We start from the raw sequence: 14,146 nt of genomic DNA on the forward strand, positions 1-14,146 counted from the left end.
TAGCTTAAGAAAGTGGGCAGAGGTGGATGGGAGGGTGAGATGTGTAGAAATCCAAATATTTGCCTATTTCCCTTTTAATTCATATCTAATATTCCACCATGTGAAAATATAATTTTTTTCTTCTGGTAAGTTCCTTAAGGTTATGGTGTTTAAAACCTATATTGTCAGTTTTAGTAGCTATTTTGTCAATTAGGTCAACACAAGTATATATTTTTTCTGGAAATGTATTTCTTTGAGTGACATTTCTGAGTGTGTGATGACAGCATGTAATCATCAAGAAGGAGAATAAATGGAGGACAAACTTATGAAGGAAGAGGAAGCTGAGAGGATGAGATAGTTATTCAAGTATTTGCCTTTTTGGAGAATGAACTCATATTCCTGCAGATAAAATAATATCATCCTTAACCTCTGGTTTAAAGGCTACATTGCACTATTTTCTATAATTATGATTCATCTTAACTAAGACTGACTTATGATCAGTCGCACTTGCTGTTTCTTATTCCATACTCATTTCAAAATGTTTATTTGTTGTAGACTATTTTAAGTCAGTTCAACATTTGTGAGTCTGTGAAAATAACAAGCCATCATTAAGTCTCCAAAGTATGATCCAGAGGAAGAAGGAAAAACTTGCAAAGGTAGTTTTAATAAAAATTGCCTGAAATTGGCTTGGGATCTAAAATTCTGACTTTCAAATCTATTATTTAGTTTAACTTGTTGAATTTGGTCAAATAACTGGTAGTTATTGTGTCAAGTTAGTATTGTGTCCTTTGGAAAATCACAGCTTGGCTTTATTTTCTCTACGTTTAATCACCAATAAAATGTAGTGTACATGTACTCATCTTTTTTCTCAAGTACACGCAACAAGAAAATGAGTGCAGAAAGTAAAGTAAATATTTTACTTACTGTAATGTTTCACATTCAAATCAATTCGTTGAAAGAAGAAATTAGTCCAGCTTTAAAATGACCCGTCACTTTTGAGGGTACATCACGGGTCACCTGTTCAAAAATGAGACAGAAAACCACAAACACTCAAACTGGAGTAGGCTGGGAAGACCAACGTACGGACATGCAAGAAACAGTCGCCACTACACCACTATGACATTAGAACTATTTCATTTTATTTTTTCAGCAAGAGTATTTAACGTTCTTGATCAGGTTTCACTCATATTGTCTAAATGCATTTTTATAATGAATCTCGAATAGGAAATTGAGCTAAGCTCATATAAATGTTGACTTTTTAAGGCCGCCATTGTGCAAGGCTCGTAAGAGAAGCATTACATTAATGGCACATGCAGCAGAGGTAATGTCTTCTGTAATCATCAGGCTCCGTTGCCTTTATAGTCTCAGTCCACTTCTTATTCAACAAGCTTGTTTCCTCCAAGCGCCAGAACAATTTCAATTTTTGACAATGCGACTGCAGGCGTCTCTTCTCACAGGCAAAGCAGTTAGTGAGGGGAGAGAGCGAGAGGGAGGGAGGGAGGGAGGGAGATAAAAGGTTGGAGAGGCGTCCTGCAGCAGAGATGGTATCGCCTCTTTTCCTGGGATCTGTGCTGAGAGGGGCGGACGAGGATCAGCGATGATGAAGACGTCTCTTCCAGCAGGAGCGAGCCGCCTCACATTCGCTTTAATTAGAGCCCGCGCTGAACACTGGCGCATAAAAAAGGGTGGAGGGTGAAGTCTTTCATGCGTTGTAAAAGGTTCAGCGCTTAACATGGCCCTATGCTAATGCGGCTTAAGCTCAGTTTCTTTTGATTATCACAGCGTCGTTGTTTTCCAGCTATTAGAAAGGAGAAGAAGCACCTCAGCCTGACATCCACATCCATTAACACGACCAATAAAAGAAACTGTGTGGAACTGTGTAACAAATCTGCCATTGCACAAAGTTCAACACAAAATAAACCAAAAAAAACAAAACTGAGCCACACCAGACTGCTGGAAAATGTTTTAATGGGTTAATGCAGGCGTTCTTGCAGACAACAACTTCATCTTCATTTTTTATTCTTTTTTTCTTTTGATTCCAAACAAACCTTCAACATCTCAACATGACGCTGAATGGTGAGTAATATCATGTAAAAATGATGCTACTCTTTTTAAATTTACAAAATCCTCGGAAGTGTCTGTGTCACACCACACTACGTACGAGACGGACTGAATAAACATGACAAACCCCCCCCCATTCAAACACAGAATAACATTGCCGGTAGAAGTGATGCTCAGCATCCTACAGATATCCAAGCATGTTAAGAGGAGATTTTTGCACATACTCAATTCATTTCATTCTGCACAATTTATGTCAAATAACTGCAGAAAATGAATTGTTGGAAAAAAAGAAAGAAAAAGAAACTTTGTACTTGGACACTTTCTTTTGACAATAACATGACCATGCATTAGTCTCTCCACTTTTAGTTAACCACAATATATTGAGAATATATAATATTTGCAAGTTGGCGATACTAAATGAACAAATTCTCAAAATTTCATCTATAACAGTTCACAGACGTATGATCTGGAATATGTCGTTCAAATGGGAGACTGAGTAAATACTTCCATATACTTCCAATGTTGTAATATATTAGGGCCAAAGTACAGACACTTTTCTGTCTTACATGTTTTACAAGGATTGACACTGGGTCTTCATAATGGCAGATAACTATTTTCCCCCACAAATATGCAACAGAACGGACTTTCTTGTACATTGGTCTTCTGAAGATGGTTCAACTGTCATTTACATAGAAATGGTGCCATCAATATGGGGCATATGCATCTTTTAAAAAGTGTAAAGAACTGACCTTGCACTGAAAGTGTTCATGCTTTTTAATGTCTAGTCACAAAACGGGCTAAACATTACAAATATATAATATTTCCCATTTAGTTAAACCTTTGTTACGTTCCTATAGAACTCCATATCAAAATGACTATTCATGGGAACTAGTGCAACCTGGAGGAGGCCTGGTCTTTGTGACAAGGCAGGCACAGAGTAAAATAGACAAAGTACTCTAGAGCAGCTCCAGAGCAATGGCAGATATATTAAGGCCATTTTCAAAAATTACAGGAAAAAAAAATAAAACGTAGCAGGCAGCTTGGCTTGCTACCCAGGCTGAAGTGAATTCAGTTTAGGGCAGCAAAGCAAGCAAGCAACACCGATTGAACCAATTTTTTCCCCCAATCCATTGATGTCAGTCTTCAACGTGCCAGCCTCCCCACATCCCTGGCCAGAAAGCTCCACTCCTCTTTATTCAAGTGTGTTCAGTTTTGGTGGAAATCAGAGTGGTACCCTCACTAGTCCTTCCTTTGTAAACCCACGCTTCACACCTCCTGTAAAGTCCTGGGGCACAGTCGGGCAGTCAGGACTGTTTTAGACGCTTCCTGGGAAGACCGAAGGGCGGGCACTGTGCTGAAGCCAGGGCACGAAAGGCTTCGGCTACCAAGTGAGGATGGGACTGGATCATTGACTTCCAGCCCGCGGTCTCCATTATATCCGTAGCATGACTGTAAGCACAGACAAAATGACGCTCAGACATGATAATCTGCACATTAAAAATCAATAAATATAAATGAGATTGTAATGACAAAGCAAATAAGGGGAGGATTTGATTTGTGAGCTGCATGATAAACTTGGAAAAGGGCCATTAGTGCTTTCTGTACGCACGCGTAAACTCATATATAAGGGGAGGCTGCCTTCACGCTGTGAATACAATGAAAAGTTGGACGTTTCAAGGTGTCCTATGAGACTGCACTACATCATCTGCAAGAAAAACTTCCCACAGCGACCACCTCCCCTCTGCTTAAAATTCTACCAATATTCCATTCCCAGGGTTTATCCAAGTATGAGTCTATTAATAACTTGGATACAAAGATATGGAGCCTCAAACTGAAAAGGCAAATAGCACTCTGTCTGCCCGAGCTAAAACAATGAATTCTAATGCATCTGGTTGGGGGAAGCGATAAGAGCGTGTTATTAATCTTGTGTCACATATATCAGCTAATTACATACTTGCTATTCCAGTTCTTTCCATCTTTACAGCCCAGCTGTCTCAGGACACTGCACCTATGGCAAGGAGATAAAAAGGTAAGCATTCAGGGCTGGTAAACAGAAATGGCAGCAGGAATTTATCACCGGAGGTTTTTTTTTTTTTTTTTTTTTTTTAAGCGATACTTGCCTGTTGATAAAATCTATGGCTTGTGCTTTGAGCTGCTCGGCACTGTGCAAGTCAGCCAGGATGAGGGTGTCGGCCACATTCTCCACTGAAAGGCTGTTGCACAAGGCCTCTTCACACATGACCTTTAAACGCTCCAGAGCATACTGGGGGGGTTGAGTGGGAAGTGGAGGGGGGACATGGAGAGAGAAGATGTTACAACCCGGATGCCAGGTAAATCCCCACTATTGTAAATACACGCAGACATGTTTAATTATTGCATCTCCAGTGGGAACAGGAGGGAGAAAAAAAGAAAGAAAGAAAAAAAAGCATCCAAAATGTCCTGGTCATTCTCCTCCTGCATGCTCTTTCAAATTAAAATGACTCGCTCTCACTAATTTTAGCACATGACACATGTTATACATCACTTAAACAATGATTAGGTTAATTTTGAATGGGCAATTAAGGTAGTCCCTCAACCCGCTATTCACTTCAACCTCATCCATCAAATCAATGATCAGTACAATATTCATAATACACTTGGCTCGCCCTGAGATAAGGCAAATCGCAGGAGTTGTAGAATTGGTAAAAAAGTGAAATGATTTGGGAGGATTTAAAAAGCTTTATATCACTGACTGCAGATGAAATATCACAACTTAAAAAAAAATTTCAAAAAAATGCATTTCTTATCAGTGAATTTCCTTTCTTGTCCATTAAGTGCATCATTGTTGCACGGCACAAAAATAAATTTGCCTTGAAAGGAGAGTTAACGATCCAAAATATTTATAATTTTGATAATGATTCTATGTGAGGCGATGAGACAATAAATGTTCCTGATAAGCACAGACCACTGTTTCCGCTTCAAATGTGGTTCGTAACAAAGAGGACGGACGGAATGACTGATGAACTCACAAGTTGTTTTCTTATTATTTGTCTTTTTGATTGATTTAAAAAAGTGAAGAATATTTAGTGAGCTTGTATTTTTTGCTTACGAAATGCTGTAGTGCTGCTACAGCAGAAACCTTCCAAATAAAGTGGATCAGCTTCACAATCTAACAACAAAATCTGTCATATTGTAACTTGATAATAAGGTACAAATATGTATAAAGTTAAAATACGGCATATTGTCAAAATGAAAAGTTACGCAGTATATGAAATGTGAGTATATGAAAAGTTTTGCTTTTAAAAGACGATTCTGATTGGTCTGTGAGTCAACGTTATGTCTTCATGCATCAAGATAATTGCCACGGTAATGTGTGCAACTCTGCACAATAATGAACACAGCAATGTGGCCAATGATGGAAGGACCATTTGCACAACATCTGATATGAGTTGTCAATACTTAAACTGTGTCACAATAGTTGCAGAGAGAAAACAAAACAAAACAACACACGTTGTCCCTGAAAGCTAAACTGTTTTCACACGGATCTGGCAGCCCACTACATTTAACCCGGTTTTGTGATGGGTTAGTGTGAAAGGGTTTAATCTACATGTGAAGCAAGGCCGGCAGAGCGTTCTGCCTCCTAGTACACAGCAGACAAGCCAACAGTCAGTCACATAGTTATACTGTCAATAGAAACACAGTACAGTGTTACATGGTTGAAAGTGATGCCGGATCTGATCATTCGCTCACTGTTTAAGTGACCAACAGCCAGCAAACAATTAAAACATTCATAGTGTGACATGTAAATGACAGGCCTCGGGTACTGACTTTATCTGCAGCTGCCAGCAAATTGTCGGCCATCTTCTCCAGATTGGGGGCCTTCCCTGTGTAGATGAAGCCCATCATTTCCTTAAAGACATCTGGATCCACGTCACTGATGTCCACACGATTCTGGAAAAACAGACACGGGTTTCCGTTATTCCAGGTGCTCTGCACAGTAGTTTGAGACAGAGTGAGGCAGTACAAAAGAAGTATAATAAGTGAAGCAAGAAAAGCATGACAACGAAGGAATTCTCACCTTTTTACTCTCCTCCATCTCATGCTCAAACATAGCGTTAAAAACCGGAGATCTCGCTGCCAAAAAGACAAACACACCGTCATGTTAGGGAGCACTAAACGGTAACAAGGGGAACCAGGTATACAGGATTTACTTCACACTGTGCTTGTGCACCACTCTTCACTCTTTCGCGAGGATTTCCTCTGGGCCGTCACCTCGTCTAATGGACATGAGAAGAGAGTGAGTCTCTAAACCACCTGGATCCCACAGTGATCTGGGTCAAGCAGGGCCAAGCAGACAGAGCGCGGTGGATTTGCACCCACTACAAATCAAGCCAGAAACACAGACCCTCTGCAGCCTTTCCAGGTGCCTGTCGCTCTCCACAGGAGCACATTAAAAAGAGGCAGAAGGGCCTCTTTCAATTGCCATTTTGGGGACTTCTCTCCGGCTTGCCGCTTGGTAAAGTTTTTTAAGTTTATGGTGGAGGGTGGTGACCTCTTACCTGCCAGGATGGATTTGTGGGCTTTGAACTCCTGCCCCCCCACGTAGAGGCTGCAGTCCGTGAAGCGTGAACACTCCCACAGGTTTCCCAAGTCGTCAGACAGCTGACACTCCGGCACCTTCAGCATGTTCATGTTGGACTGGCCCGAGATGTTCACAGAGTCCTGCACGACGCTGACCTGTGCACACATTGTTGAGAGGAGATCAGACTGAAGTCAACATGTCAACGCAGACCAGCAGCAGAAGAAATCCCACCGCATTAGGAAACAAGCTCATTTGTGGCTAATTTGTTGCTTTAAACGCATGTTGGAACTTCCGAGTGGGAGGAACTGTTGCTCCTGAAAACACAATCACTTGAAACCAAAATTAATTAACTCTGCTGCCATGCCTAATTAAAGGGAAAAAGGCATTTCGTCTTTAATTTGAATGCAATTTGTTGATCAAAGTGGCAATTTCCCAGAAATAGTTGAATCTCGCTGAAACTGCTGGCTGCCGCGTTCAAATTCAGGCAGTATTCAGCCAATCGTATTTACATCAAATTTCATTGACACTTCATTTAGCTCAGCCCCCAAAAGAACATTTATTCTTTCCGACAAGCCGAATATAATTATTTCCAACACAAGTGTCTCTGCCAGTGATGTAAAACAGGGGAAAGCATCTTTCTTGCTCCGAGGTTGATATCATTTGACATGAATCCTAAAATGATGTTACACTTTTTGCAAATACTCGGGATTGCATCTCCCCCGAGAAGTGAGAGACTAGATCTGTTAAAGCAGTGGTGTGAAACTCATCTCAGTTCAGGGGCCACGTAGAGCATAATTTGATCTAAAAAGAGACCAGACTAGTAAAATGATTGTATAATAACCTTTTTAAATAACAACAACCCCGCATGTCTCCTTTGCTTCGGTGCAAATAAGCACAAGTACATGAACATAAGCCCACATTTAATGACATCGGTTAAAAAAATTTTTTTCTGGAGAAAAATAACTGCATGTTCAACATTATGTAATGTTTATGTAGATGTCCAAAATACATGTCCTCTATCTGCAGCTTGTATTTTTTTTTTCTTAAAAATTAGAAGCTTCTAAAACACAGCATGACTTCACTCTGAAAATCTGTAGAAAGACCAACCTGCCACAGTATTTCCCTTCAGGTTGATCAACGCAAACACCATTTTAGGACGTGGGTTTTCATAAAGATACCTACACAGTAACGGTTGAATACTTTTCCCCTGGCAATGAAAAAGCTTGCAGGCCTGTTTTAGCCCACAGACCATATGTTTGACACCAACGTACGAAGGCTACTTAGCTGACTTGGATGAGCGAAACGGCTTTCAGTATTCCAACGTTTTAGTTCTAACATTTTTACTTAAATAACGAGCAATACAGATTGTTCTAAGGAACATATTTCTTCACTTTTTTTCTGCCACTTTAAAGCACATCCTGTCAACAACAGTTGAATCCAATTGTGGAAAGATAAACAGCACCAATTCAAAAGCAAAATACAACAACTTCACTGAACAGGAACAAAACAACTTCCACAATTGTTGATTCTCTGAACCACAGAAGCAGCGCTGATGGTTTTTTGGCTCTATATTTAGTTTTTGAAAGTCTGCTCCGACTCACGCCACAACGTAAACACAAGGTAAAAATAACCTCAGACTTTGAGTAAAGAAGCAAATACGTAAAAGAAGTAAAAATAAATAAATAAATAAAAATTAAAAAAAAAAAAATATATATATATATATATATAGTGGATGAAGTATTTCCATGAAGGCTCTACAATCATTTATAGTTGTATTTCATACATAATTGACATTTACAATCATAAGTTGCTACAGAGAATGTCCAAATTGTTTTGATCTGGATTTCAGTAGCTTCAGTCTGCTAAAAGAGGAATTTTGTTTTTCACAAGTTAAGTTAAATTAATGGTTGCTTTTAAAGACGCAATTAAATGTTTTTGAGAAGAGTATTTTTTGGACTCGAGTATAAATTGGGCAATGTGACAGTGGTTTCCTGTCTGAAATCCTTCTGTGCTAAAGAGAATCCTCGCAGCTCGGCGTTATTTGAAATTCAGGTTCAAGTAAATTCAACAATTCAGATTGATGTGTCGGCTGCTCCCTTACCTCACAGAACAGGGTGAGCTTGTCGTCTGGTAAAAGTCCGTTGGCTTCATCAAGGAGAAAATCTCTTCTTATAAATTTTTTGAAGCCCCAGTCTTTGCCCTGGACAAATCTATATGCTCTTTGGCTTTCTGTGAGCACATGGATAGAAACAGAAAAGGCTAAGTTGGTGATATGAAGTAGGAAGAGGAAGAAAAGGAAAAGAAAAAAAAATCTAGAGAATATGGTGTATTAGTTTGGTACGCACCCATTGCTTTAGTCTCTTCTCTTTTAGCGTTCAGCAAAGAAAACTTGAACTTTGCTCTGACTTCACTTTTTGGACAGCTAACAAGAAGTAAATACAGTGACAGGTAATCTTTGCTTTCATCGTCGAGTCCTTTTGGATTGACTCGCAGACACCTGGCGAGCAAACACACACACAACGCTGCGTATCAGTAATCTCACAAGCTCAACATAACACTAAAGCTTTCATCAAATTTGTCAAGAACAGCCTAAGGGGGGAGATTCCCGCTGCTCCGAGGGGCTGCGGGGATAATTATCATACAAGAGCAGAATTTTCACACGAGTCAAAAAACAAAGACTTCCCAGTGCCATTCATACTTTCTGCTTCAGAGGCAAGGAAATATAAAGAAACTGACACAACTGAATGGTTAGATTTAGGAAAAAAAATCGAGGTGATTTCTAAAAGAATTCTTTAAAGCACGAACCACTTCATTTTGTCGTTGGGGCCAGAAGAGAAAGTTGAGCTCTTCAACACCTCCCCCATTTCTTCTCTGCAAAAGCTGAAGTTGTTTATGGTCCACATGTAGGAAAACTTTACAACCTTGACCTGAACCAGAAGGAAAACACACAGGAGCATCAGAACACAGCAATGAAAATGTTTCTTCATCACAATTTACATAGTTTGGAACTTTGGGCTCATAATTACCAGCACTTTATACATTCAAAATCAAACTGTTCATGAAGTAAAACAGCTAAAACGTCCCCACTTACTGTCTGCAGGCTCATAGAACAATCAAAGTAGGACTATGAAGAGTTAATGAGAAGTGCTCATCAACATGATCGCATACAATAATTCACAGGCATGACTCAGCAAGGTCACTGGTGTCCATACCTGTGTGTAACACCAGCTCTCTGCCACAGGTCCACTTGACATCTCCCCTGGAGGAGGAGGGGTGGGAACCCGTGACATCCCCGGCTTCGTGGTACCACTCACTTTCGTCCTTAAAGTTCTGATCGGGTCGAGGAACAAGAAAAAAATGTCATTCTTATTAATTCAGGGAATGCATTTCAGCCCTTCTGTTGTTTCGAGAAAACAAAGTAACTATGGGATTTGAGTCAAAAATTATGATATCCAGACCCCCAAAAAGAAACAACTTCAATAAATTAATTAATTAATTAATTAATAAAGATGAGCTAGCAGCACAGCTTCTGTCTGATGAGGCCATTTACATGCACGTCACAAAAGCTCGTGCAAAGCTGGTCCCAAACTGATTTATTGCAAGCGCGATATCATCTGAAAGCACCAATGAAAAGCAGCCAAAATATATGAATAAAACACAAAACAAGACTATCAATCAGCAGTTCTGTTTGGGCATTTGAAGTTATCAAAAAACCTCTCAGACAGAAGCAGCAAGTACGGCCTGTCTGAGCTCAGTGGTCAGATTGTGCTATAAAAAAAACTTAGAATGAGACTCTTAAACATGAACTTAGATCCACTTTCTAACAGCTGCACGATTACTTTGAGACAACACATGATAAAGGCTGTTGTTTAGGTTGTAATTTTGATGAATACGGATGCCTAAAGAGACGATGTCTAAGATTTGTTCTCACAAATAACATTTTTTGATGAGTTACTTGTAAATTTTGTGAATTAATCAATTTATTACACTATTTTCCAATACGAGTTGGCATGTTTGCATATAGTTAATGCATATTGAACACGTTGATATTGCTACGTCAATAAATTTGCGATATTTTGTGCAGCCCGCATGTAAACAGCATAATGTGATAAAACCTTATCAGATAATGGCAGTAAAACAGCTCAGATGAACACACCTCGGGCTGCACGACGTACTGCGGATTTATCGTGGTCACATTACTAACATTCACAATGTACACATCACAAAAGGGTGACTGGCCTGCGATAAATTAAGATTGCATTCGGGCAACTGCGTGTCAACACATGTGTACAGCTGTACCATAATGTGTTATTGTAACTTTAAATGAAACGGGTGGCAAAAGGTCAAAAGTCACAAGCACAAATATTAAGGAAAGAAGAGTTAAAAACAACAATGTCAACAAACTGCAGACACATTTGAGATCAGAACTGTTGTGTTTGGTTAAAATTGTCCAACAAGAGAAAGAGCATTGTGAGGAGGAAAAAGATCCCAAACAGTAGCTCTAACAGTTCCCCAGTACTCCCATGTCTTCATGCATGTATCCCAGTTTATTTGAGATATTCGGTACAAAACTGAAGCAATGTAGTTGCACCGTGGGAGAAAGAAAAGACAACATGCAGCAACAAAAAGTTGACCAAGAGCCTCTTATAGAGTGAAAAGGAGACAGATTTCATGTTAGATGAAATGAAAAACATCTCAGCTGAAGCTGGGCGCATCGTGATTTTTAACAATACCAAAACTCTCACATCGCTACATACATACATACTACGAAAGAAATCCTATGATACTCTAATGGACAGAGACATGTTCACCAGAACTCTCTCACTTCTGGAGTGCATTGAATAATTACTTTGATCTGATTACTCTTACTTATTACTTCTGCTCATGTAAACAGGCTCACTGATGAGCACTGCTAATTCAAATAATTGTTTGAGATGCTGATGAAATGTTTGTGCGTTATGTCAAAATTTAATCGAAGCATTGCCTCATTTTGTCTAATTCAATTCTATTTCACGCAACTTGTCCAACACTTCCTGTAAGGATTCAAACCAAGCAGGAACGATGCGGACACATCTCTCTTTCAATGGATCGAATTGAGTAAATGAATGAACAAAGAGCATCTTTAAATAAAAACAACTTCTGGATATCAATCCTGTGCAGGTAAGGTTGGAGAATCTATCATCATGTAATATTTAGAGCAAAAACGGTTTCTGTAACAACACAGATTCATTTCACTCAAACGTCGGGAGCATTACAGTCACAAATGGCTGCAGCCAACATGAAACCTGGCATGTTGATGCAGGTACACGCTCACCAGAGCTGAATGGCATTGTGTTTTCACCCCCCCCCCCCCCCCCCAATGTGACACTAACAAAACAAATCCCCTCTCAGACACTTGGGATTTTTCAAGTTCTTTCCCTGAAATGTTTCTTAATAACATGGCGCAGAAATGCTGAGGTCTTATTAAAGGGAATAAACTTTCCAAAACTTTTAATGCACCACACACAAAAGAAACAATCGCTGAAGCAACAGTCACAAAAGCATGAGGATTAGCAGACGGACACGATGAAAATGTTAAAAATCCAGTTCTCCTGCCAGAGATCCTCCCTGGAGTTCTTGTTTTCTTTGTGTCACTGTTCTGCAATTTCATTTCCTGCCTTTGTAAGTAACTTTTACAAAATCTCCTCACTTATTGCGTTTAATCTATCACTTCAAGCACCCAGTTTAAAGCCAGAAACATTTAAAATGAAATGCATTGTACTATAATCCTTGTAACATACCTGTATACCCTGTGATGGCTCTATTTACACACTTGACAAAAGCATGGGCTATCGTCAGTCTATATAAATCGTTGTTGGAGTGCACAAACATGTAAATAAACCTGGAGCCGAGTATGCCAACATTTGCCTGCAGTGACTTGCAACTTCAACAACCTTGTTGTGCAGCATGTTGTTTCTGACAGAGTATGAAATCTGAAAATGTTGCCAAGTCAAATACATCGAAAACCTTTAGATCACCTCGTTAATGGTTGAAATGTGTAAAGGTGGAGCTCTCTATGGTTTCACTGGATCCTTCATGGCCCCATCTTCATGACACACTACAGAAAGAGACAGAAACAGAGATTAGGCCTTAAAACATGACCTGATCAACCCACGTAGGAGTAACTGGAGTGGGATAAGAAAAGGACAACTGGCATGTTTACCAAGGAAATCAGATTGTTGAGAAAGTGAAACAAGGAGAGATTTGGAGCAGATATAAATCACTACAACGCTACGTTATTAAAAACTGAATGCATCACTTCAGGGAAAAACAAGACTGTTAACCCAAACCGGATCTTTCGCTCGACGCTTTCTAATGAGGTATACGTAACGAAATGGAGACTTATGGAAACAGTGTGCGTACGATTTCTCATTCAAAAACCATTAGATTAATCACAGGGGTCCGAAATTCACCTGCAACTTTGTCAGGCTAACACATTAGCTGGAGTTGTGCTAGCTCGCCTTCAACACAACAGTGATGCTGCGATGCGGACAGAGAGCTCACGAGCCGGATAGCATTAGCCCAAAGTTAAATCGTTCGCGCTTTACCTAAGCTTTAACGCCACCCGGGATGTAAATGGACAACATGAACCAGTGGAGAATAAAGTCACAATGAGAGCAACAGCCTGGCATGTTAGCGACACATCAGCTAAAGTGTCAACACTAATTCCCAGACCATCATCATCAACAACATTTCACGTCCAGGCGTCTAACAAGAGCCCACTCCGGCTGATTTATATACAGTTTATGGCCATCGATAGATCCGTGTCGGAGAGTTATTCGTCCGATAATCTCATTCGCGGGATTGACAGTAACTTCACGTTAGCCTTAAGACGGTAAATACAGCGATCGGCTAGCAGCGCAACAAGACACGGCGTTAGCAATAAATCTGACCGCGTACCACACAGCAGGCTGACATCAGTTTCTCCCCGGACGCAGCAGCAACTGGCCGGGGATGCCTCGAAGTTAAATCGGTAGCGTAGTGTCTCGGGAGGACAGTTTGCCGGGGTAAAACAAAGGGCCTCTCCTCTCCACTGTGGCGAGATGCTAACCGAGCTAACACTGCTAGCCGCGGCTAACCTCTGCACTGACTGCTCACAAAAAGTTTAAAAAGACGTGGTGGCGGCGTACCTTTCAGTTCTATACTCCCATGTACACCGAGTAACGCATGTAGCTTTGTGTTACACTTGCTCCTTTTACGGTCCGTCACTTTGAACTCTTTTTCATTCAGTCTCTTCACAAGGTTTCTTTGTCTAGTTTATATCTGAGCTAGCTTACAGTTGTCTAGCTGGCTGCTAGCTTAACGAGCTGGGAAATATAGCTGCTGCGCATGCGCGGAACTGTTCCGCTCCATCTCGCTACCAATAACAATAATGATAATAAAAAAATAATAATAGTAATAACACATCAAAGAATTAGATTTATTATCTTGTATGGAAAACAAAACATTAATCGAGACTTCATTGAAAGAAAAAAATGCAATGCACGTGGGTGTTAATGCGCCTTG

At 40.1% G+C, this 14,146-nt stretch overlaps 1 protein-coding gene across 1 annotated transcript; it reads right to left on the reverse strand.

The window, feature by feature from the left end:
* Window positions 1–1,931: 1,931 nt before the first annotated feature.
* Window positions 1,932–13,941, reverse strand: spopla (speckle type BTB/POZ protein like a). Its single transcript, XM_080477872.1, has 12 exons — window positions 13,771–13,941; window positions 12,619–12,698; window positions 9,814–9,931; window positions 9,407–9,528; window positions 8,947–9,098; window positions 8,703–8,830; window positions 6,579–6,756; window positions 6,098–6,153; window positions 5,848–5,970; window positions 4,161–4,303; window positions 3,995–4,048; window positions 1,932–3,489 (listed from the first exon to the last, which is right to left on the reverse strand). Exons 3-12 carry the CDS (start codon window positions 9,889–9,891, stop codon window positions 3,345–3,347), a joined length of 1,179 nt encoding a protein of 392 aa, XP_080333998.1. The 5' UTR covers window positions 9,892–9,931; window positions 12,619–12,698; window positions 13,771–13,941; the 3' UTR covers window positions 1,932–3,344.
* Window positions 13,942–14,146: the final 205 nt, after the last annotated feature.

The sequence above is a fragment of the Lipophrys pholis genome (genome assembly GCF_963383615.2).
Source record: "Lipophrys pholis genome assembly, chromosome: 13".
In the NCBI taxonomy this organism is placed as follows: Eukaryota; Metazoa; Chordata; class Actinopteri; order Blenniiformes; family Blenniidae; genus Lipophrys; species Lipophrys pholis.

Excerpts from the sequence above, each read along its gene's own strand:
- spopla (XM_080477872.1), bottom strand. The coding sequence starts at position 9,891 with ATGTCACGGGTTCCCACCCCTCCTCCTCCAGGGGAGATGTCAAGTGGA. Across the intron at positions 6,757-8,702 it reads AGCTCACCCTGTTCTGTGAG|GTCAGCGTCGTGCAGGACTC; the intron begins GTAAGGGAGCAG and ends ATGTGTGCACAG. Across the intron at positions 4,049-4,160 it reads GCCATAGATTTTATCAACAG|GTGCAGTGTCCTGAGACAGC; the intron begins GCAAGTATCGCT and ends TCCTTGCCATAG.